This window comes from Gymnodraco acuticeps, unplaced genomic scaffold (genome assembly GCF_902827175.1).
Source record: "Gymnodraco acuticeps unplaced genomic scaffold, fGymAcu1.1, whole genome shotgun sequence".
In the NCBI taxonomy this organism is placed as follows: Eukaryota; Metazoa; Chordata; class Actinopteri; order Perciformes; family Bathydraconidae; genus Gymnodraco; species Gymnodraco acuticeps.
Window position 1 is genome coordinate 1381514 of NW_022990685.1, and position 22640 is coordinate 1404153.

Below are 22640 nucleotides of genomic sequence, written 5' to 3' on the forward strand. Positions count from 1 at the left end.
CTACAGTTTTGTTAACGTGTTGATGGATAGAAGCCTGAAACAAGCTCTTTTGACAACACAAGCAGAAGAAATTCTCACGTTTTCTGCTCAATATAAAATATGTCAGTTAATACCACGCGGCCATGCCACTGTGATGTAGTTATTTATAGCCTAGCTTTAGCTTTTTACTTCTGGCAATTGCATTTATGCTTCAAAAGTTAAAAGTGGTGTCAATATGTGGAGATTATCCTGGTGTCATTGATGTGTGTTGGCCACAGAGATTATTTTCTGCAATATACCAAAATCCAAATGGGAAAATCCCATTGGATTTGGTCAAGGGAACCCTTGTGATGCTAACTTGGTCGAGGGAACCCTTGCGATGCTAACTTGGTCGAGGGAACCCTTGTGATGCTAACTTGGTCGAGGGAACCCTTGTGATGCTAACTTGGTCGAGGGAACCCTTGCGATGCTAACGTCCGGATCGGCTAACATGATGGGAGCTGTAATGTAGCTAAATGTTATAGAGCCCCTAAGGTATGGCGTGTAGGCTTTGTGTTAATGATGATGAAGATGGCCATTCTGCAGCCTCACTGCCACAGTGTCAGTGTTCAGCGCCTTGCTCAAGGGCTGTTCAATCATAGACACTGGATGTGTATGTTTTGGGACATTAGGGAACCAGTTATCCTATAATTAGATGACTGTCTAATGCAGTAGAGACAGACTATTTACTGGAGGTGATGAATAATTAGTGCCGTGTTTCCTCCTCAGGCGCTGCAGGCTCTGGGCTTTGTGCTCGGCGGCGACGGAGATGTGGACTCGCTGAGCGCCGACGAGAAGTCAGATGGCGAAGGCAAGATCGACAGGATGTCCACCACCTCCAGCTCCACCTCCATCACCTCCATCACCTCCTCCACAGACACACAGGAGGTGGGGAGGACACACACACACACACACACACACACACACACACACAGTAGGATTATTAACAAGAACACATGGGTATTAGGGCGCTTCACAGACAGACAGTTTCACCAAGTAGTGATGTGATATAGGGCTGCAAGATTTTGAAAAGAAAAACGTAGTGCTATTATTTAGACTAATATTGCATTAGGATTCTTTTTACCAATACTAGATACTGCAATAATCTCATTGAAAAGCAAATAATAATAGTTTGATTTTCTTTTTGGGAGGATCTGTACTGTTGTGGCGATTTAGCACTCATAACTGGAAAGAATGAAACGGAGAGGAATCAAATAAAACACAAACACAGATATAGTTGATCAATTATTATCAATAATAACGAGGAAAATATTACCTCTGCTCTCAAGCAGTCCTACAGCAATGCTCCCACCCAGTAGAATTTTACAGAGACATATATAGGACTTCTACAATGACGTACCCTCATTTCCTTTACATTAACTAACACACGACATCACATGAATGCCACACTTGTATATGTTGCAGATGTCGAAAGTTCATCTATCTCATGACATCTTTAGGAGTAATAAACTAACAAAGGTTAACTGTTTTTATAACCTGAGGCCTTCTCTGAACTTCCTCTAACCTCGGTGTCAGCTCACTTAAAATGAATACATCTATTGATAATTCAAAACGACCATTGTCTCTCTAACTCTGTGTGACCTAACTCAGTAACACACATGATATCGCTTACCATGTGATCTTATTGAATAAGCCAGAAATACGCTGTAATAAGGATTCTGCCATAACAGTACCTAACAAGGAATCTTCTTTAAGTCTATACAATATTTGTAGTAGGTCGTGACTGCAGCTGCACAATACTTCATCTAGATATTTTGCCTTTACTTACTATTGTATATACTGCTACTTGGTTATTTCATTAGTCCAATTTGCAACTTAGATTAAATGTGCAGCCCTGTCATCACTGATGTTTATTACAAATTCTTAACTCTTAAGTTTGAAGTGTCATCTTGCCAAACAAAATCTGCAGTCACCTGCCTCTCTTTCAGCATGTGTTTTAGTGTCTTCTTCCATCTGTTGTTCTTATAGAGGTAGAGCAATAATGGTACATGTCAGCTGTCAAGGCATACCCAATATTTCCAACTTCAAGGCTAATGAGGGATCTGAGTGTGCTGAAACTTTCAAATACACAGGCATTTTTAGAATGTGTCAAAATAACATTTGTATGGCATGTGAAAAAGCTGCATGGTTGTTGCTAGCACTGCACAATTAATTAAAAGTGTTACCAAAACTGCGATGGACTAGTGCAATATTCGAAGAAAGCATAACATTTGTTGAATCCTAAATATTGTTTGAGATACCATTTTTAATGAGGTTCTTTGGAGCTGCAGAGATATCACAGCCTACAAATAGTATTTTAACATAACATGTCTGTAAATACTCATAGGAACCATGAGCGTACCGTAAGAGGTCAGACCGGAGAATTGACAAAGACATTTGCTGCAGCAACAAAGTGATACAGCTCAAGCCCAGCACATTCTGAAGCTTTCTCACCCATTCCCACGCATTGATGTAGTTCTACATTTTCTACATCAACATTTTGCATGACATTGACAAGACATAACAAGCAAAGCACTATGACTCCTTTCAAAGACAATATGAGCCAAAAAGGGGCGAAACATACCCGACAAGATGGACTGCAAGATATCCCTAGAGCAAGCAAAACATCCTGTATCAACTTATGCCAACAGGCAGGAAAAAAAGAGACAAAAGTACTCTCTAACAGAGAGATAAGCACCCAAAGGTTGCATATGTTCAACATATAAAAACTGAAATGTGAAAGATGTGTTTGAGGTCATTTAGTATCTCTGCTACTTTTATTCATATACTTTGTCCACAAGGGATCACTGAAACTGAAAACACACTGCAAAAGTCCCAAAATGTATACTTATACAAATACTTGCACACAATATATCTAAATAATTGTTGATATTATTTGTATTGTTGTGTCAGTTATTCTCTGTCAGATAGACAGAGACAGATTTGAACTGTAGTTAAAAACATTTAGGAATATCTAACCTTGTTCTATATTCTGCCTCCGTCCGCCTGCAGTCCAGAGCTCCAGGTCCCATCCTGACGGCGGGGGGGAAAAACCCCGTGATGGAGCTGAACGAGAAACGGCGAGGGTTAAAATACGAGCTGATATCAGAGAGTGGCAGCAGCTACGACAAACGCTTCATTATAGAGGTACACACACACACAACCACAAACCCTAATTAATTTCCTGTCTCCCTTTCACAAGGTCTTATTAGGAATCAATGAGGGAGGAAGCGTGTTTGATGTTTGGCGCTTCCTGCATCAAAACTTCACATGGCAGGAAAGAAGAGCTTAACATAAAAACAATTGTATCCTGTGAAATCAATCTGAATCACAGTGCTGTTTCTACAAGACTAAAGTTATTCTAAATGTCTTGATATTATTCCGCACCCGGATCTTGTTTCCTTTAAGGAATTGTTATTATTTCTTATGATGAATATGTGCCAACTTGATAAATAATTTGAATACAAATAGTTTCCAGTTTGTTTAAAAGAACCAAAAGAAGAACTGTGAGGTGAGCATGACCAGTGACACCCACAGTAATGTAACGGATGAGTCATCAACAAATACTCATTGCATTACATGTTAATGCACTAAACCATGTTTGTAAAGCTAGAACATTTCAAATATATCATTTTCAATTTAAATTATTTTTTCAGAGTTACAGAAACGTCAGTTGTAAAGCGGTTCAGAATATGACATTGTATTGTTAACTACTGTCTGAGTAGGGGCGAGGAAGTGAAAATAAGTGAGTTTGTGTGATAACAAGTGAGAAGATTTTTTTCTGTGTATGTATATCCTAGTCACCGGGGAGTACAGATGTCACGATTGCGTTTAAGCATGTTATGTCTATAATTTATATTCTATATTGCTTTGAAACTGTAATTATTCAAGTTTTCTAGCAAATAACGCTGGGTTACGTATTGTAACCCTTGTTATATTAACACAGGCAGAGCCCTCTACTGCACTCTATGGGTACTACCTTACAGAGGTGGGAGTAAGTCCTACATGTGCAAGTCATAAGCAAATCTCAAGTCTTGACCTACAAGTATCAAGCAAGTCCCAAGTCACTGTGGTGAGAGTCAAGCAAGTCAAGTCAAGTCATTGCTCAGGTCAAACAAGTCAAGTCATACAACATTCTGATGAATAAGCCCAGTTTCCACATTTAAATCAGTTAAAAGACAGTGGTTATGAAAATGGATTCAACCCACACTATGATTCATTACATACACAGTTAATCATTTGAAATCTAATTTAGACCAATGACAATCATATTAGATCAATATTAACCCTAGAACTGCAGACAATAGCTAGGACTCAATCAAAAAGTCTGTTCAAAAAGGCAGAATTCCAGGTAAGAAAATCATATATGGCATTTGCCATTACACATATTTAATTTACATTTCTGTTAACACTAGAACCGCCAACAGCGTCAGCACCTACATAGATATCATTTTCAAATCATTTAATTTGTTCCTCTTCATAATTTCTTTACAAACTAAGTAGGACGATTCAAAACTCACTTAATTGGGTTAATTTAGAGATTGCTTCAGTTTATCATCATAACAGATCAAAAATGTCAGATTCATTTTATAATAAATCAAGGAATGATGCACTTCTGCAAACAAAAACAACATAATTAAAACATTTAAACAAACTACTAAAAGTAGATGAACTACATTATTCAACAGTTTACAGTAACTTCTGATAATAACACAGGGGAAATAAATGAGGCTTCTCTTTTCCTCTCTCTCCCTCTCCCTCTCCTGACAGCCCGTCACTATCAGGGTTAGTCAAAATGAATCCCTTGGTTAATTTACCGTTTTGTCTTCTCTTTGAAGAGGGCTGCACATCTAATCTAAGTTGCAAATGCTTAATCGATTTGAAACCAAGTCTAACGTAGCTTAAATTTAACGTTAGCTTTCTGGCTAACACAACACATTCACGTACCTTTCTCTGTGGGGTTTGTTGTAGTGACGAATGAAGTTGGATGTTGTGGTGGTCGTGTGACTGATCTTTATGCTGCAGACCCTGCATACCGCTGTTCTCTTCTTATTATCATCATCGGCAACATAATCCTTGAATCCAATCTTGACTATTTTTGGAGTAAAGCTAGCCACTGCCATGTTAACTGACACTCCTGCCTACTAGTGGGTTGCCAGGTTTGCGCGCATGGCGCTATAATCACCCAATCACATTTCGAAAAAACTAAACTTAATATCTCACTACAAAAACAAATGCAAATATTTAATTTTAAAAAGTCAAGTCCTTTCAAGTCATCCGTCTCAAGCTTAAGTCAAGTCTCAAGTCATGAATACCAAGTCAAAGTCAAGTCAAGTCTTTTATCAATGTTAATCAAGCAAGTCTCAAGTCCAAAAATATGCGATTCGAGTCGGACTCAAGTCATGTGACTCGAGTCCCCACCTCTGCTACCTTATCATGCAAGCATTCACCTACTGAGATTTCTATAGACGTAGCTGGCCCCGGGGCGGGCCTACCTGAATGCGCTCGCATCTCACTTCCGTATAAAAGGAGGCCCCGCCTCCTGACCATCATCTCACACCACTCTTCAGCGAGAGGTATAGGACAGACAGTGTCCCAGGGTAGAGGGCTCCGCCTGTGTTAATATAACAAGGGTTACAATACGTAACCCGGTGTTATATCTCTCACAGGCTGATGTATGCACGCACTGTCGTCCAACACACTGTTCCACCTCACTGTCCCTGACCGGCTTTAGCAGCCGCTGCGCCTCACTCACCTCTCCCTCGGTTGAAACCGTGGAGAAGTCCAGGCTGCAGCCGATAGAGCACACCCTGATGCGCTTGCCATGCAAAAGTGTGCTCGAAAACAGTGCTGAGGGCTCCCCTGCGTCCGCCTATAGGCAGACAGGGAAAGTCCGCAGCCATGTATGGGTTCACTATGCACCCTCTCTCATGAGTCCCTAAAGAGCACGGGGAGAGCGCAAGTGCCCGCTACCAAGTAACAGGCTCTCCCTGCCTGCTCGTAGGCATGTGCAATGCCTCCACAAAGCCAGCCTGCCAGGCGTTTCTTGGACAGAGTTTTTCCAGTCACCCCGCCCCCGAAGCACACAAACAGCCGTTCAGTGCATTTCAGGGTAGCTGTGCGCTCTACATAACATGCTAACGCGCGCACCGGGCAGAGGAGGTGCAGTTTAGCTTCCCTGGCCTCACCATGGGGTGGAAGACTAAAACCCCCCAACTGAATAGCCCTCGACCTGAACACACTCCTTAGGCTTTTAGGAATAAAGGAGGGGTTCGGTCTGAGTGTCGCCCCGCTCCGGTCACCCTGAATCAGTAAACAGCTCGGGTGCACCGATAGAGCGGTTAACTCGGACACTCTTTTGGCTGACGTTAAGGCAAGTAGCAATGCTGTCTTCCATGACAGTGCTTTCAGGGAGGAGAGCTCCAGAGGCTCAAATGGTTCTGTGACCAGAGCCTCGAGCACCAGCGGCAGGTCCCACTGCGGGGCGGAGGCGTGCACTACTGGGCGCAGCCTCCTGACCCCCTGTAAAAACCGCAACATCAGTGGCTGACTAAAGGCTGACCTGCCGTTGAATCCCTCATGACAGGACGAGATGGCTGCTGCATACACTTCCACTGTGTAATGCGCAAGCCCTCTGTCCACCAATAACTGTAAGAAGGATAAAATAGAGCCTAACTCACAAGATAGGGGCTCTATTCTCCGTTCCTCACACCATCGCTGGAATCCCAGCCACTTCGGCCTGTAACAGGCTGTGATGGATCCAGCTCTTGCTGCCTGGATAGTCTGAATAACGCTGTCGGACAATCCACGCTGTCTCAGCCTGTCCCTCTCAGGAGCCAAGCCTGGAGAGGACGGCCCAGAGTGGGTAACGCCCCGATTGCAGCTGCCTCTTGAGACATCGCCCCCCAGAACGGGGGAATTGCCCAGGGCTGGCCCACCTTCATCGGTGTCATCTCTTGAGTACCACGGAGCCCCGACACGATCCGGTGCTACCAGAATGACTGCCAGACGTTCTCGCCTCACTCTCCCCAGGAGAGGGAAAATGAGACGCAGCGGTGGAAAGGCGTATAGCAGCTTCCTTGGCCATGGCTCGTGTGCAAACGCGTCCACCCCAAAGGGCGGGTCGTCGCTCAGGGCCATGGAAAACCACAGGGCACAGTGGCTGTTGTGCCGGCTGGCGAGCAGGTCCACTTCCGCTATCCCGAACTGGGCCGAGATCTGCTTCACCACCTCCGGGTGAAGCGTCCATTCGCCTGGCAGGGGCCCGCCCCTCGACATGAGGTCGGTCCCCCTGTTCTCCAGTCCCGGGATATGGAGGGCTTTCAGAGTTAACACCACCTCTGAAGCTCATAACCACAGCCTCTCCACTGTGGCCAACAAGGCAGCGGAGCGGACTCCGCCCTGCCTGTTGATATAAGCCACTGTGGTGCTGTTGTCGCTCCTGACCATTACATGCCTCCTTTGAATTAGGGGCATGAAATGCTGGAGGACTAACACTACCGCCTGTAGCTCTAGGAGGTTGCTGTGTCGAGATTCTGTTAGAGCCCAGCGCCCACCTATAGCCCTCTTCAGGCAGGTCCCTCCCCATCCTGTTCCCGTGAACGCTGTGATGTAGGAGGTTACCCGTCCCAGTGGGGACCCCCGCCGGAGGTGCCCGGGAGACCCCCAGAACCGGAGGTTGCCCTCCACTGAAGGGGGGATGGTCACGAGCCGCCGTTTGTGCCTCTTGGGATCCAAACGCAGGCTGGAGAACCACCTCTGCAGGCGGCGCATATGCAGTAACCCCAGCGGGACCACAATGTGAGCAGCCGCCATGAGACCCAAAGTCTGCATGACAGTTAAAGCTGTCACTGTCGCCCCCTGTCGCAGCCTGTGAACCGCCCGGAGAAGAGACGCACTTCTGCTCTCTGACAGGGTGGCGCGTAGCACGCCTGCATCGAGCACCACTCCCAACTACAACGCCTGTTGGTGAGGTATGGGGGTGCTCTTTTTTCAATTGATCGCAAAGCCTAATTTGGTTAGGTGTGTGATCAATTGTGCTGTGCAAAACATTGCCCATTCCCGGGACCCAGCCATGACTATGAGGTCGTCTAGGTCAAATAAAACTCTCATGCCGTGGGCGCGCAGCGGTTGAAGCGCAGGGGCCACACATTCCCTGAATGTGCATGGGGATAGGGATTAGCCGAACGGGAGTCTGTTGTACTCGTAGGCTATTCCCTGAAAGGCAAAACGCAGATACTTTCTGTGGTCTGGCACAATTTCTACATGAAAGTACGCGTCTTTCAGGTCGATGGTGGTGAACCAATCGCCCGGTTGCACCAGCCCCATTAACTGTTTTATGGTTAACATGTACAATTTCCTGCGGCAAATGTGACGATTCAGGCTGCGCAAATCTAGAATAGGTCTGAATTCCCCTGTCTTCTTGAGAACCAGGAAGTACATGGAATAAAAACCCTTTTCTCTGTGCTGAGGGTGCACAACAGACACAGCCTGTTTCTGCACCAGCGCCTGAATCTCTGCTGAGAGGAAACACATCTCCTCCTGAGATGACAGATTTAACTCTCGTATGCCTCTGAATGGAGGTGGGATGCTGCAAAACTGGAGTGAATAACCCCGTTTCAGCATCCTGTCCATCCACTTCGTTAACACACAGCTGAGGCTCCATTCCCCATAACATTTGGACAAGCCCTCAGCTGTGGGAGACAGGCCACATTTCCCGAGACTGCCCAGGGAAGGAAGAACTAATGCCGACCGCCAACTCATCTGGTGCAAGGCCCTGCCACCTTCTTGACTCCTACTGGGTACAGGAAAGCTAATTTACCCCTTTTGTTTTATAAGTGAAGTTATAGTCATTTGTTCTGGGAATATCATTTTCGAGCCTGAGACCTGGAAAACTGGCTCGGGGCTTAACAGGTTAACAATCACATAAGATAAAGATAAAAGAGAGCTGGAACCAGACATTTTGAAAGAATCACTGAACAGTTAACCAATTATCAAAATAATCCGTCAACGAACAAATTGATTATTAGTTTCAGCTCTAATTCTCTGAGAAAGACCAACATAAAGAAGAATAAACCTATCTTTTATACACCTTTCATCAGAAGCCGTTCTCCTCTGTGTGTTGTTTGTGTGCGACAGGTGGAGGTGGACAAGCAGGTGTTTCGGGGAACGGGTCCAAATAAGAAAGTAGCCAAAGCCAGCGCAGCGCTCGCCGCCCTGAACAGCCTGTTCTCCGGCTCCAAATCTACAAGCATCAAGAAGAAAAGACCCAACCCTCCTGTGAGTACATCACATGCTTCTCTGGTCAGCAAAATGAAACCACTTAATATTCAGTGCTCATGTGTATCTGCTGTGTGTGTGTGTGTGTGTGTGTGTGTGTGTGTTGTGTGTGTGTGTGTGTGTGTGTGTGTGTGTGTGTGTGTGTGTGTGTGTGTGTGTGTGTGTGTGTGTGTGTGTGTGTGTGTGTGTGTGTGTGTGTGTGTGTGTGGTGTGTGTGTGTGTGTGTGTGTGTGTGTGGTGTGTGTGTGTGTGTGTGGTGTGTGTGTGTGTGTGTGTGTGTGTGTGGTGTGTGTGTGTGTGTGTGTGTGTGTGGTGTGTGTGTGTGTGTGTGTGTGTGTGTGTGTGTGGTGTGTGTGTGGTGTGTGTGTGTGTGGTGTGTGTGTGTGTGTGTGTGTGTGTGTGTGTGTGTGTGTGTGTGGTGTGTGTGTGTGTGTGTGTGTGTGTGTGTGTGTGTGTGTGTGTGTGGCCAAAGAGACCCGTAACCTCGATGCTGACGCTCCCGGCCCTCGCTGCCAGACCTCCAATTGTCCCTGTCCTCCCCAGAGCCCCCTACATCAGCACACAACACACACATGGATACATCCCCCCAGGTGAGTTTTACATGGTTTACTAGACTAAGAAGACAATCAGTTATATTTACAATATAATCATTGCAGCGTAAGTTTTCACAAAAAATAAAATGTTCAATATTTTAATCATAATTATTAAACATAGATATTAAAAGGTTGAAGGTGGGTGAATTGTGTCACAGTTTTTAGTGTTCGAGGAATATTTGGATTTTGGGGGAAATACACTAATTTGCTTTATAGATAAGAGGATAACAGTTTATGATTTCTTTTAGTTCCCTCAACTCTCCAGTAACTGTGGAAGAAAATAGTTTTTGTGGCAAATACGGCACATTTACATGATGGATTCAAGTGCTCATGTTATTTAAATAAATACTAATACAAACACAACTGCTTTTATGTCTGTACAGTGAATACAAACATGCATGGTATGTGCAATAATTACACTGTGGTATGCTTTTTCTCTTTCTCCTCTCAGGTTTTGGGGCTCCTTATGGTTACAGCCCTGCAGGTGCCCTCCCTCACTACGGTAAACTCATTCACTGATCAATAATCCCTCCATTCGATTTTTTCCATCACTACATCACAACATTTGAGTTATTTTTTTGTTTTGCTTGGCTCTCCCTTAGGTTTCCCTTCCAGAGTTCCCTCAGTAGTTGTCCCAGTCATCAGAGTCCCCACAGCATACCCCATCACCCACCTCTACCCCTATTAGGACCCTCAATTACCTCTCCAACTTCAGAGGAAGTCACTGGTTAAAGTTAGATTCTGACATTTACTTTTTATGTTCAGGACACACACTTTAAACACCAAAAACCAACAGTGGATTACATAGACCTTTGACTAGTTGACCCAATCAGTACCACTGTATAGGATGTTCCCTTATTGGCAACCAACTCGATCAATTTGGCCTTCAGAAAGTTGGGCGGCCTGATTACAAAAATAAGCTCTTTGGTCATCAAATCATTATACATGACAAAATGAGTTCAGTGTTATAAAGACTGGTAAGGTTTAGTATTGAACGTATTAAATGGACATTCACTAAAAAGAACTAAATCTACTAAAGGGAACACAAATAAGCCACTTGTGAAATGTAAACAATACAGACAAAAAGCATATTTTTTAGGTACCAAAAATAATGACAGAGATTCTCAAGTACACAAACTACTTAATATCCAATGTAGGAAATTAAACAAAAAACTGTACAAAGGAACTTCCTCTTTAAGCAGACCGTACAGTTGCTGTTTTTGTAGTTCTTAATAGGATGATTAATATCCTAAACCATGATTAACTAAATACAAAAGCACCATAGCAAGGAAAAAATAACATGTGGTCATAACTAAATATTTAATAAAACTAAATGTTCATCCAACAAGGGGAACCAATTTGTTGCAGTTTTAGTCGGTATTTATTAACTTTTCTATATTGTGTCCTGTAGGTGATATGTGTAGTCCAGTTCTGGGAACTGAGCATCCACTTTAACAAACTGAATTACTAGCCTCTCTATAGGTATCTATAATAACACCAACTACCAGTAATCAACATAGGAAACGTAAATATCCATTGTTATGAACTTAAAAAAACACTTACCATAGAAGACCGCAAAATACAATACTGTATACAGTATCAGGAAATAAGTCAATTAACTGTAAAGAGGTAAACCAACATTTGTGAGAAACTTAAAAAATAAGGTTACTTACTATACACTAACTATTAAGTATCTACAGTATGGCTCTAAACTGTCACCGTAAGGAAGTAAACAAAAAACGACACCTACCATGACAGACTTCAATACAATGGTGTATATCAGGGAACTAAGCTGCAAAGGGGAAAGCATTTTCTGTGGGGAACTAAATAAATGGAGCACTAGCAAAACACTTACTGTTAAGTATCCAGGTCATTGTTAGGAAGTTAAAAACTATAAAAACCTACAACATTTACAGTGCTGTATATCAGAGAACTAAATAAATAAACTGCAATGAGCTGATTTTTTTTTGGGGGGAACTAAAGAAATTAGGCTACAAACGTAACACTTTCTATTAAGTATCTACAGCAGGGGTGCCCAACCAGTCGATCGCGATCGACCGGAGATTCCCAGTCGATCGCGAGATGTGTCTAAAAATAGAACAACAACATTCTGTTGTATCGTTAATGTCCTGTAACATAATCTTCCTGTTCAGAATAATGCACATGAACGCATCAAAGCTTTGTGATTGGCCGGCGTGACCCCATGTGTCGGGGCGTGGCTGGTGAGCAGTGGGCAGTATTTTGCTGACGTTGTCTGTGTCAACAGGAGTGACAGTCCGCACACACACAAGACCGCAATTATGGCAGAAGCAAAAAAGCCCAAAATATATAATTTTCACTCCGAGTGGGAGGATGATTATTTTTGTATCTATTCCAATTCAAAGTCCATCTGTCTCATCTACAATGCGAGCGTGGCTTTATTGAAGAAGGGTAATTTAGGAGCGCCATTTCAAAACAATGCACAAACGCTACGAGACGGAATTCCCTCCTAATTCTGCCCTACGCTCCAAAAGGGGAGGGGTCTGAAAGGACAGCTAAATGCACAGCAGTCCATTTTCACCAGGCCCAACAACAAGAGCAAGGCTGCTACCATAGCATCTTATCGTGTCAGTCACGTTCTTGAGAAACACATGAAGTCTTTCAAAGACGGCGAAGTTGTGAAAGAAGCATTCCTGGAGGCTGCCGACGCGCTTTTGGGGGACAGTAAAAATAACAGAAGCATTTCAACAGGTTTTTGATATAATAAAAACTCAAGTTAGATACCGTTATTAATCAGCTGTAAGTTTTAGTTTGTTTGAACTTATTCATTATAATTATTGTACAAAATGGTATAAGAATGCAAACATTAAGATCTGTTCTGTTTAAATTGATTATAGTCTATTATCAATTCAGGTTAAGAAACTAGTGTTGCTTGCATCCTATTTTAAATGCATTTATTTTTATACTCTACTAAAATGCATAAAAAAGGGTTTGATTCTATTAATTTTGTCTTTTTTATTGCATGTTGGCAGCAGATTCCTGAGTAGCTTCAGATCTGAGTTGTCTTATTAGTAAGCCTAATTTATACTTTTGTAGCAACACTATTTTTATATAATGGCAAAGAAAGGGTTCAGAGTCTTTTCTTTTTGTCCTGTGTCATATGTGGCAGCACTGTTCAATGTTTCTTGAAAACATTACCCACTGTGGTGACGTGTGAATAAACTCCAACTCTGTATCAACAACACTGTTGTGTAACTTCAGTTAAATACTTGTATGTGTGTAGAAAGAGGTAAGATAAAGGATCTGCAGTATTTTATGAAGTATTCATCGTACAAAGGTCAGTTTTATACAAGTAGAAGTGTGTATTTACCTGGTAGTAGGCTGTCAGTAATGGCTACGCCTCTCTATTTGGAATGGTAGATCTCGGCAGACTGACAACTTTAAAAGTAGCTCTCGGTTCAAAAAAGGTTGAGCACCCCTGATCTACAGTATGGAACTAAACCGTCACTGTAAGGAATGAAAACATTAGCCGCTTTTCATATATATATTTAAAGGGATAGTGGAAATCCGCAAATTTTGGGTTTAATTTATGTATTTTTATTAAAAAAATAAGCATAATAAACAATTTTTTTTAATTTCATGCGCCTAGTTTCATTTTATTTTCAATTTTACTGCGCCCTCTCAATGAAACGAAATACTTCGGGAATCGTCGGGAATCTTCGGGTGATGACGAGAGCATAGGAAGACGGGCACAAACAATGGCGGACATTCAATAGCATTTGCATGTGAATAGCCGAGTATATTGCCATAAATATGATGATTGATTATCAGTAAAAAAATTCTACGTGACACAACGACATTGGATTAACCTTGAGATGCGTTTTTATTCCGTTGAACACAACTTTTGATCACAAATCAAAAAAGGTAAGACGTAATTATTGTAATATTTTTGGAACCGGATGTTGTTTACTTTCTCTTTTCTGGCTGATAGCTATAGGAATTCGAGGTCTTACAGTGATGACATTACATGTGTGGAATCTGTGGAGTCTCAGCTTTAAATCGTATATCTTGTTTGTGCAGTTAAGATAGTAATAAGGGCATTTCTACCGTGTGTTGTGTGTAAAAAAGCGTTAGCATTAGTTAGCATTGTTTCGCTCAATGCTAATTCAAAGGCTTGGTATTACTCTTGTGTTTTTTCTAGCTAACAATTGTTCTTATTGTCAGTTAGTGGAGTTTCTTACCTTTAAAAGGGTATGAAACATTAATAGTTTCATAAATGTTAAGAAGCCCTGAGACATGTGAGAGAAAAAAAACTGTGGGGACCTTCGGGCTTAACTGGTTAACAATGATTAATATTTGTAAAGGCTACAGGTGATCTTAAGATGCGTGAGCTATGCTTAGGGACCTACCAGTCAAGATTATGTGTGCGTAGGGGTGCATCATCTGGCGCCTGGTCCTGGTCATCCTCGCCAGTGCCCATGCCGTGAACCATCACCTCGGGCTCGAACAAATAAGGACGTAATGGTCCATCGTCTGGCTCAATATTGTCACCATCATCGCTTACTGAACCGGATTCAGATTCAGTTCCTAAAACGACATTTTCGTAGGAAAGCCGAGAGGATGTTTCTGACTCGCTATCATCACTGGATACCTCGTACAATCCTTCTTCTTTGTCTGGTATATTTGCCCTTCCACGTTCATTCTGCATAGACGCCATGGTTTGTTATCGTATCGTCTTCCTGAGTTTTCGTCACTTCCGGTTTGGCTGAGTCGAACATTTCGTTTCTAAAAAACTTCGGGGAAGCTGCAATAAAGTGCTTCTAACATGCGTAAGGCAATTATTATATATTTTTTAATCAGGTGTGATTGTTTTGGTACGTAATTAAGCATGTATATAAGTTAAAACGAAACTATTTGAGGTTCCATTTCCACTATCCCTTTAATATTGTCTGCTTATCTGTATTATTGTGTTGCATTGTTGGAGAAGCCTGTGACCTAAGATTTTCAACGACATAATTACTCTGTAGCTATGTTAGTTAGGGGTGCCCCGAATGGGAAATTCTTGGCCGAAACCGATACCGAAAATAGGAAACAGTTGGCCGAATGCCGAAAGGCCGAAAATGATTAATAGAAATATATATATATATATATATATATATATATATAATGTATACATTTTTTACCAATGTTGTTCAGCTACCTGATTATGGAAATAGACATGATTATGGCAAAACTTAACTTAAATAATAATCACTATTATGGGTCCATAAAACATGTATTCAGCACTTTTGAATGCATACAGTACATTTATTTTCTCTGTAGGATAACTACAACAAAGTGCATTCAGAACAAAGCCAAGGGGCTTTAAAACTGCATAAACATCTAGGCCAGTAGGCCTACAACAAAATAGTGTAAATAAAGACTGTAACAGCCAGGCCTTCAACAACAACAAATGCACCTATAAGTGCATGCATACAAATGTGCAAACTGGATAAATCCACATGAATGTAACTATAGTATTTACAAATGAAATTACAATTGAATTTCAAGAATCTGTAAATAAGGCCTCATAAACAAAGTAGTAAACATTGTATAAAGATACATAAAGTGAAAACTGGATACAAAATCCACAATCAATTACAAATTAAATTACAATTTCAAGAATCTGCAAATCAGGTGGTCTGTCCTCATGAGCAATGTAAACAACATTGTATCATTTAGATACCGAAAGTACAATGTATTGAACACTGTGCTGCTGTCATTTCCCCCTAATGATAACCTGAGATGGTGAATTATAACTCACAATGAAAATTGTTCAGGAAAGTGGGTATAGAGTAGACATGTAGAACTAGATAAGCTTATGATAAGCCTATGATAAGCCAGCCTTGTCTACTTATTAAGGAAAAGTGGGAGGTTCTTTTTAATGAACAGTAGCTTCTCTGCTTTATCAGCCATAAGTCTGTTCCTCTTCTCATCAAGCACATGAGAGGCAGCGCTGAACAGTCTCTCGCTGTCAGTGCTTGTGCATGGAGCACTCAAATACTTGCGTGCCACCTTGGCCAGGTCAGGAAAGCGGTGAAAGCGGTGTGCGCTGGTGATTTCATCATACTCCGCATATTTGTCCGGGTATTTAGATTTCAAGTGGTGGAGTAATCCCGAAGTGCTGAAAGTCTTTGCAGTTACACCCCCTCGAGAAATGTCAGCTGAACACGTTTTGCAAATCGCAATCCGCGCCTCTTTCTCTGATATTGTGAAGTATCTCCAAGCGGCAGACATGTTGGCTGTGAGCCAGCTGCGAGCATGGTCGCCGCGTCTTTATTACGTCATCACAACAACATGTTAGGTTACCAACGTAAGCCTGTTCTGACATTCAGTGATATTTTTTCAGTGCCGAAAGCCGAAAGGGCCTTTTTAACCATTTTCGGCCGATAATTTTCGGTGGCCGAATATTCGGTGCATCCCTAATGTTAGTTTGACAATAAAGAACCTTGAACCTTCACACCAAGTACTTAGCCTGGTACTTGTCCCCGGTACTTGTTCCCCCCAAACTCTTTAGTCCCTGGAACTGTTTTAGTAGATTGTATTCTCACCGGAATAAGTCCCTGAGGGAGGATTAGGCAAATGAAGCCGCATTTATCTGTGACTTTCTGTTTGTGTGTGAGGGGGGGGTCAGTGGATCAGAGTGGCAGGTAACGCTCGCTGCAGCGTTTTACGGGGGTGGTTTGCAATTCGCCCAACCAATCAGAAATTGTTAGTGTGGCCGACACAGCCACAAACCATTTCCTCCAGAGGAAAGTACCACCTCTCTAGCAGGAACTATCTGGAGGTGAAAAGGTTTGTGCGAACTAGGGACTAGTTCCAGATCCTTTTTGGTGTGAAACCAAATCTCCGCCCCCCCCCCCCTCCCTATCGGCCTAGTTCGGGGGGAAAAGTACTCCGGTGTGAAAGCGCCTATTGCTAATATTAGTAGGGAACTAACTCATTACTGCAATAACACTGTGGGATGCTGTGGCTCAGTGACTTAGTGTGCTGATCTCTGGATCAGGGGAGCACTGGTTCAATCCCCACTGCAGTCAGCATGTGGTTGTGTCCTTGGGCAAGACACTTCACCCACAATTGCTGTAAGTCGCTTTGGGTAAAAGCGTCTACCAAGTAAATTCAAACCTAAAGGGAACTTAACATGTTGTAGTTACTACTAAATGTACATTAAAGACAATATACAATAATACAATTGGCTGTAGAGAACTTATGAAACAGACACTGTAAGGAAGTAATTAATACTAAATACATGTACAAAATGTATACTATGAAATGCATTTGAACAGAGATCTTTTTGTCAAAAGGTTAAATGATTCCTTCAACCTCACCTCATGGATGTGAATGTTGTTTGTATTTTATTTATCTCTGTTTTCTTATGATTTAGAAAGGTTCCTGTTGAGATCAAAAGAAAAAAATGGTGAAAGTCCAGGTTTACATTTGCTGTTGTTTTTGAGCCATTTTGTGTTGAGTGAAAATACTTTATTTTCAAGAAGATTTTAATTCTGACCTGTTTGCAGGTTATATTCTGTTGAAATAAATGAATAATTGTGTCTACAGCTGAATAACTTGTACTTTGTAAAGACTTTTCCGTGATGTGGCCATGAACCCAAGTACAAAGTTACAATCCCTCAGCTAGCATTTTGCTATCCCCTCTTTTCCAAACACCAATTGTCCAATCATATTTTAGCAACTGGAAAAAACTGGTTTATCAAGCTTTGGTTTGATCCACGTTGAAGCATTTGGCATGGAGCTGTAATACAACAGAATTGTAATGGTGACATAATAGAGTGGTGCAGTGATGAAGCATTTCTGTTGGCAGACCTTGAAGTTAGCATTACAAGGTCTCCCTTGACAAAAAGCAATGGGATTTTCTAAGTATATTGCAGAAAATAACATGTTCATGATACTTACACATTTTATTCAGCATGATTATCTCCACAAATTCAAACCGCTTTTGACATAAATGCTATCGCCACAAGTCAAAAGCTTACGTAATGCTATAAATGAACTACATCACCACCGCTAAGCTAAAGGGGGTCTTGTGTCGGCATGATGAAGTTTACTATTGTATATTACTTGTTAACCACTGCTGTTATTATGAAACATAGAAGCTTCGGACATTCACAAGTAGGTTAACTGCACATGTATGTTATGTTAAAGAACAAAACGTGAAAATCTCTTCAGCTCTAGTTAACCACACGCCTTGTTTCAGGCCTCTAAAGAAAAACACTTTTTTTTTTTTATTGACTTGGAGACGAGGGAATATGTCATGCTAACTCATTCTGGATTTTTGGGTTCGTTCCTGCACCACTTTTTAACAAAACTTGTTAGTAGACTTCAGCTTTTTACAAGCTTGTCTTCATTGTCTTTATAACAGAAAAACCCATGTAGCTAATGTTAGCTGATAGCTAGCTAGCTACAGCTCATTAAATCTGCCAGTGACACGCTTTAATTCAGTCGTAATAAGTCTGCTTAATTTTTTAAATAAAGCCTAATTTTTTATGAGAATAACTATCAACTTTAATTTCCAAACCTGCGATTTGTATCCTGGTAAAACTACATAATGTACCATGCATAAACTGGAAGCTTGACAGGCGTAGCATTTCTTACTTAGCAGGCAGATAGAAATGATGGTCCGAACTTTCAAAGTAAAAGCCAAGATGTAATGTCTCTGAATTGTATTTGAAGTAAAAGCTGCACCAGGCTGTTTCACAAATGTAGCTGTTTGTTATAACTGGCAAACACCCAGAAAACACCTGTGCTAGAGACGCTTGGAGAGAAACATTGTAATGCTGATTTAAAAAAATGTAATAGGATGCACTGAATCTCCTGAGCACTAAGAATGTCTGGGAGATACTTTCTGAGAGCAGCTACAAAAAGTATGTATTCTGCTTTGAATGTGCAACCTAGTCTCTGATCACATGTTTAACACATTCCCCATTCCTTCTAATCACCTCAGAGTTCAGGACAAAGAGGATACATGAAGTGCTGATGATTACTTCTGTTAACCCCGTTGCTCGTGTCTCCTGTCTGTAGGCGGCCTGTACATCGACAGTGCCTATTACCAGCCGCAGACCATCGCCACACCTATCATCATCCACCTGGGCCCTCAGGATCTTTTCTGACCCGACCCACGCACCGAGGCCAGACTCTGCATCGTCCTCGGCCCCCCGTTTAACCCCTTGCCCTTTTTAAACTCTGCCAGCGCCTCTCAATTACTGCAGCGCCGCGCCCTCGGGACTCTCCTTCCACACGAGACGCGGCAGCAATATTGAAAGCAATATGGAGGAGACAACACTGCGGGCAACACTCTGTCAAGTCAAGGTCGGGTTTTTGTGAAGAGGCGAGACTTTGTTCGCCAGCTCTCTCAGAAAATGTCAATAAAACACAAAGCAATAATTCTCCTGCCTTTGGGTATCTCAACATGTTCAAAAGCAACTTCAGCAGAATTCAAACAGACCATCAACACCGGCACATACACCACAATGTGACCTGTCTGTCAATATATTTACTATCTGTATATATGAATGTTTGTGAGTTTTGAATATATATATATATATATAAACATGTTAATATGTTTGAATATGTAAAACTCGCTGACAGGTAAAGAAACGTATTCATAATATATCTCTGAATGTAAATACTAGTAGCTTTGTATTTAAAGCACTCAGCAATGCTATCTATGAATATTAAGATTTAAATTAATTTTACAAACTCTATTACACTATTGGTATGCTGGTATATATTCCCTATTTAAACATGATAACATATAGTATACAAAGTATTGATTTTCCCTGAGATAAATGTAACATACTATTTGACATAAGGTTTTAATTATTTATTTTCCCAAAAATAATCTCTTAAATTGAATCTTTGTCACCAGTCGTAAAGTCCACTTCTGTCACACGTCTGTTGGGTTTAAATCAATGGTTACCAACCCGAGGGCACGGGCCCCCTCAAAAGCACACAGGACAAATATTAGAGGTCGCAAAATGATTAATGGAAGAGGAAAACAAATATTTCTACTACATAACGTTGTTAGTAACAGACCTTTCTTGGTTTTAAAGCTTGGTTTTAAAGCTCTCAGACAGAATCATAACTATAACAACCAACACCCAGGGCCGCCCCTGGCTAATTTGTGGCCCCACGCAAAGTTATGTGATGAGGCCTTCTGTGTCGCGAGCGTCGACGGGGGGGGGGGGCCTGCCCCACGCAGTCTGTGTGATCTGCGTGTAAGGAGGGGCGGGCCTGCCAACACCTACAGTATTTTACAACTGAATGAGCAGGAGTGCCGCTTTGGAATTTGTTAATCAGAGCATTATTAAACTTTGATAACTTTTTGCTATGTAAAGATGGAGAGTTATATCTATCTGAGCAATCTTTTACTTTACGCTGGTTAGCTTTTTGCTTAATTTGTTAGCATTAAAGAACTACATCTCCCATGATGCTTGAGGGCAGATATTGTTGCAGTTGAATGGTGAGAAAATAGTGTGCAGTGATGATGTATTTTTGTAGGCCGACCTGCAAGTTAGCATCGCGAGGGCCCCCTCGACAAAAACCAATGGGATTTTTACATTGGATTTCGGTATATCGATGAAAAAAAAGCTCTGTGGCAAACATAAATGTATGATACTCATCACGCGTTGTTTGGCAGGATAATCTACACATATGTAGACACACACATATATACCACCTAATGATTTTTTTGAACGGTAAATGCAATCGCTAGAAGTCAAAAGCTAACGCTTTAACAAACAACATCACAGTCGAACCGAACCTGAAAATCTCTTTAGCTTGTGTTAACCACAGACCTCATTTCAGGCATCTACCGAAAAAGCACCTTTTTAAAAAAAAACATTGACTTCAAGATGAGAGAACTGTAAATGGTAAAAGGCTGGTTCATTTCAGGGTTGTCTTCTTGGACTGGTTCCGACACAACTCTATAGCATTGCTACCCTAGTTGACTATAGCTCAGATGTCAACAAGTGTTGCTAAGAGTTACCTGATGCTAAGTGCATACAAACCCTGACATTTTGCTAAATAGTTTAGAAGATACACTTCCCGTTTGGGAATATGTGACCCTTCTTCAAGAGAATGTTTCCAAATGACTCTAAAGCAGGCTACAACAGTGCTAACCATTAGCACCTCACTGTCCACCAAACCTCTTAAAACTGAGGAATAATATTTGATTTAAAAGTCTGATGAAATGACCTGCTAATATTTTGTTTTTGCATTATTCCTCACTGCAGCCTGACTGAAAGCACAAGTGTTTAAAGCAATACTTCACTCAGGAACCTTCAAACTAAATCTGATCATGTGAAACAAACAAACAACAGAGAGTACGGCAAACTCCTCGGTACTGTAGACGAGACAATGCTCAAACAGAATGTAAATGCTGTTGTAAATGTAAATTGTCCAAACCAGATAATAATCACATTTTATGTCACAGTTATAAAAATGTTTAGGGAGAATAACCAAATCCAGTGAATCCAGTGCAGATTCCCGATGAATTGACACATCCTTTGTAAAAATGTTGGTTCTTGTCTAACACTAGTTTTGTCGTGTCTGAACTTCCATACTCTGCACAGCTCCAGCAGTCTTCTCTGGGATTATGTGTGATATCAAAGAGGCTTTTCTGATTTGTAACAGTCGTGCGAAACCTGGAAATTAAAAAGAATGTGTAACAAGAAAAGACGAGGCATGAAAGAATTTGGAGTTTGGTGTGTGTTCCTGACCCCTTCTACTTCATCAGTTTTTTTTTCTTTCAGTCACACTTGGCTGCCGCAGAGCTAATTACATCTGAGGGAACAGAGAGAGTGAAAGAAACATCGGATTACACACAGAGAATCAAATAAAGTCCCAAAACAAGACATTTAAACCAGCTGCTTGAATGAAAAGCTAAAGAACTTAATGAGTAAAACTGTGTTTGTAACTCCGCAGGAAGCTTATTTGGTCTCCAGTATCCCACTGATGTCAGCCAATTCTCACCTCAGTGCTACACCACATGGAAGCCGTAAGAACACACACACATTTGAATTTGTCACTGGTTTAAAAAGACTTATTGTCCTGGTAACATCCAGTTGTTGCCAGAGGCATAGCACAGCAGAGGCAGATAAAAACCGCCATCAGTCAAAGTGTTGATGTTTTTACGTGTCGGTATGTGACTGGAATATCTATTTAGATCTATTAAATAACTCACTAAGGGGCCTAATTAAGCTGATTTCCAGGTTCATATTTGTATGTAGTGCCTCTACTGGGACATGTCTCCATGCTTTAATGTTCAAAAAGCTCTTTATTTTTTATCATACTGCCTGTGCTGCAGCACCTCTTTTCACCCTCTGTCTGAAACCAGAGCCCAGTCTGCTCTGATTGGTTAGCTGACCGGCACTGTTGTGATTGGTCAACCGGTTAGAGATGTCCTGCCCCTTAACCCTGTTATTTCTACCACTGTGCCGTGACAAACCAGTGTGCCATGAGAGATCGTCAGGTGTGCCGTGAGAAATTGTAAAATGTCACTTAATCGCTCCAAAAATATTATTTAGTTGCTGCAAATAAAATCGAACACTAGTATTCACAAGAATACGGACTATTTTGTTTGCCTGCATTGACTAATTGAGAAACGGGTAATTTTATTGAGAAAAATACATAGAGAGAGATCTCAAAGCTAGCTACTTCGGCGCTGAACTCCTAGCGGAATTGAGAGACTTGTCAGCTAGCTTCTTTAGACTGAGC

At 41.6% G+C, this 22640-nt stretch overlaps 1 protein-coding gene across 3 annotated transcripts in view; it reads left to right on the forward strand.

The window, feature by feature from the left end:
- Positions 1 to 21617, forward strand: part of LOC117555389 (spermatid perinuclear RNA-binding protein-like) — a 107402-nt gene extending 85785 nt beyond the window's left edge. The window contains exons 13-18 of one of the 3 annotated variants that reach the window (XM_034230287.1): positions 748 to 906; positions 3031 to 3165; positions 9157 to 9297; positions 9764 to 9887; positions 10342 to 10392; positions 18945 to 21617. In XM_034230287.1, coding sequence (XP_034086178.1) covers positions 748 to 906; positions 3031 to 3165; positions 9157 to 9297; positions 9764 to 9887; positions 10342 to 10392; positions 18945 to 19033 — 699 coding nt within the window. In that variant the 3' untranslated portion in view covers positions 19034 to 21617. Of the gene's footprint in view, positions 1 to 747; positions 907 to 3030; positions 3166 to 9156; positions 9298 to 9763; positions 9888 to 10341; positions 10393 to 10492; positions 11986 to 18944 lie in introns of those variants that run through there. The other 2 variants (XM_034230289.1, XM_034230288.1) reach the window with 2 other exon arrangements.
- The last annotated feature ends 1023 nt before the right edge of the window (positions 21618 to 22640 follow it).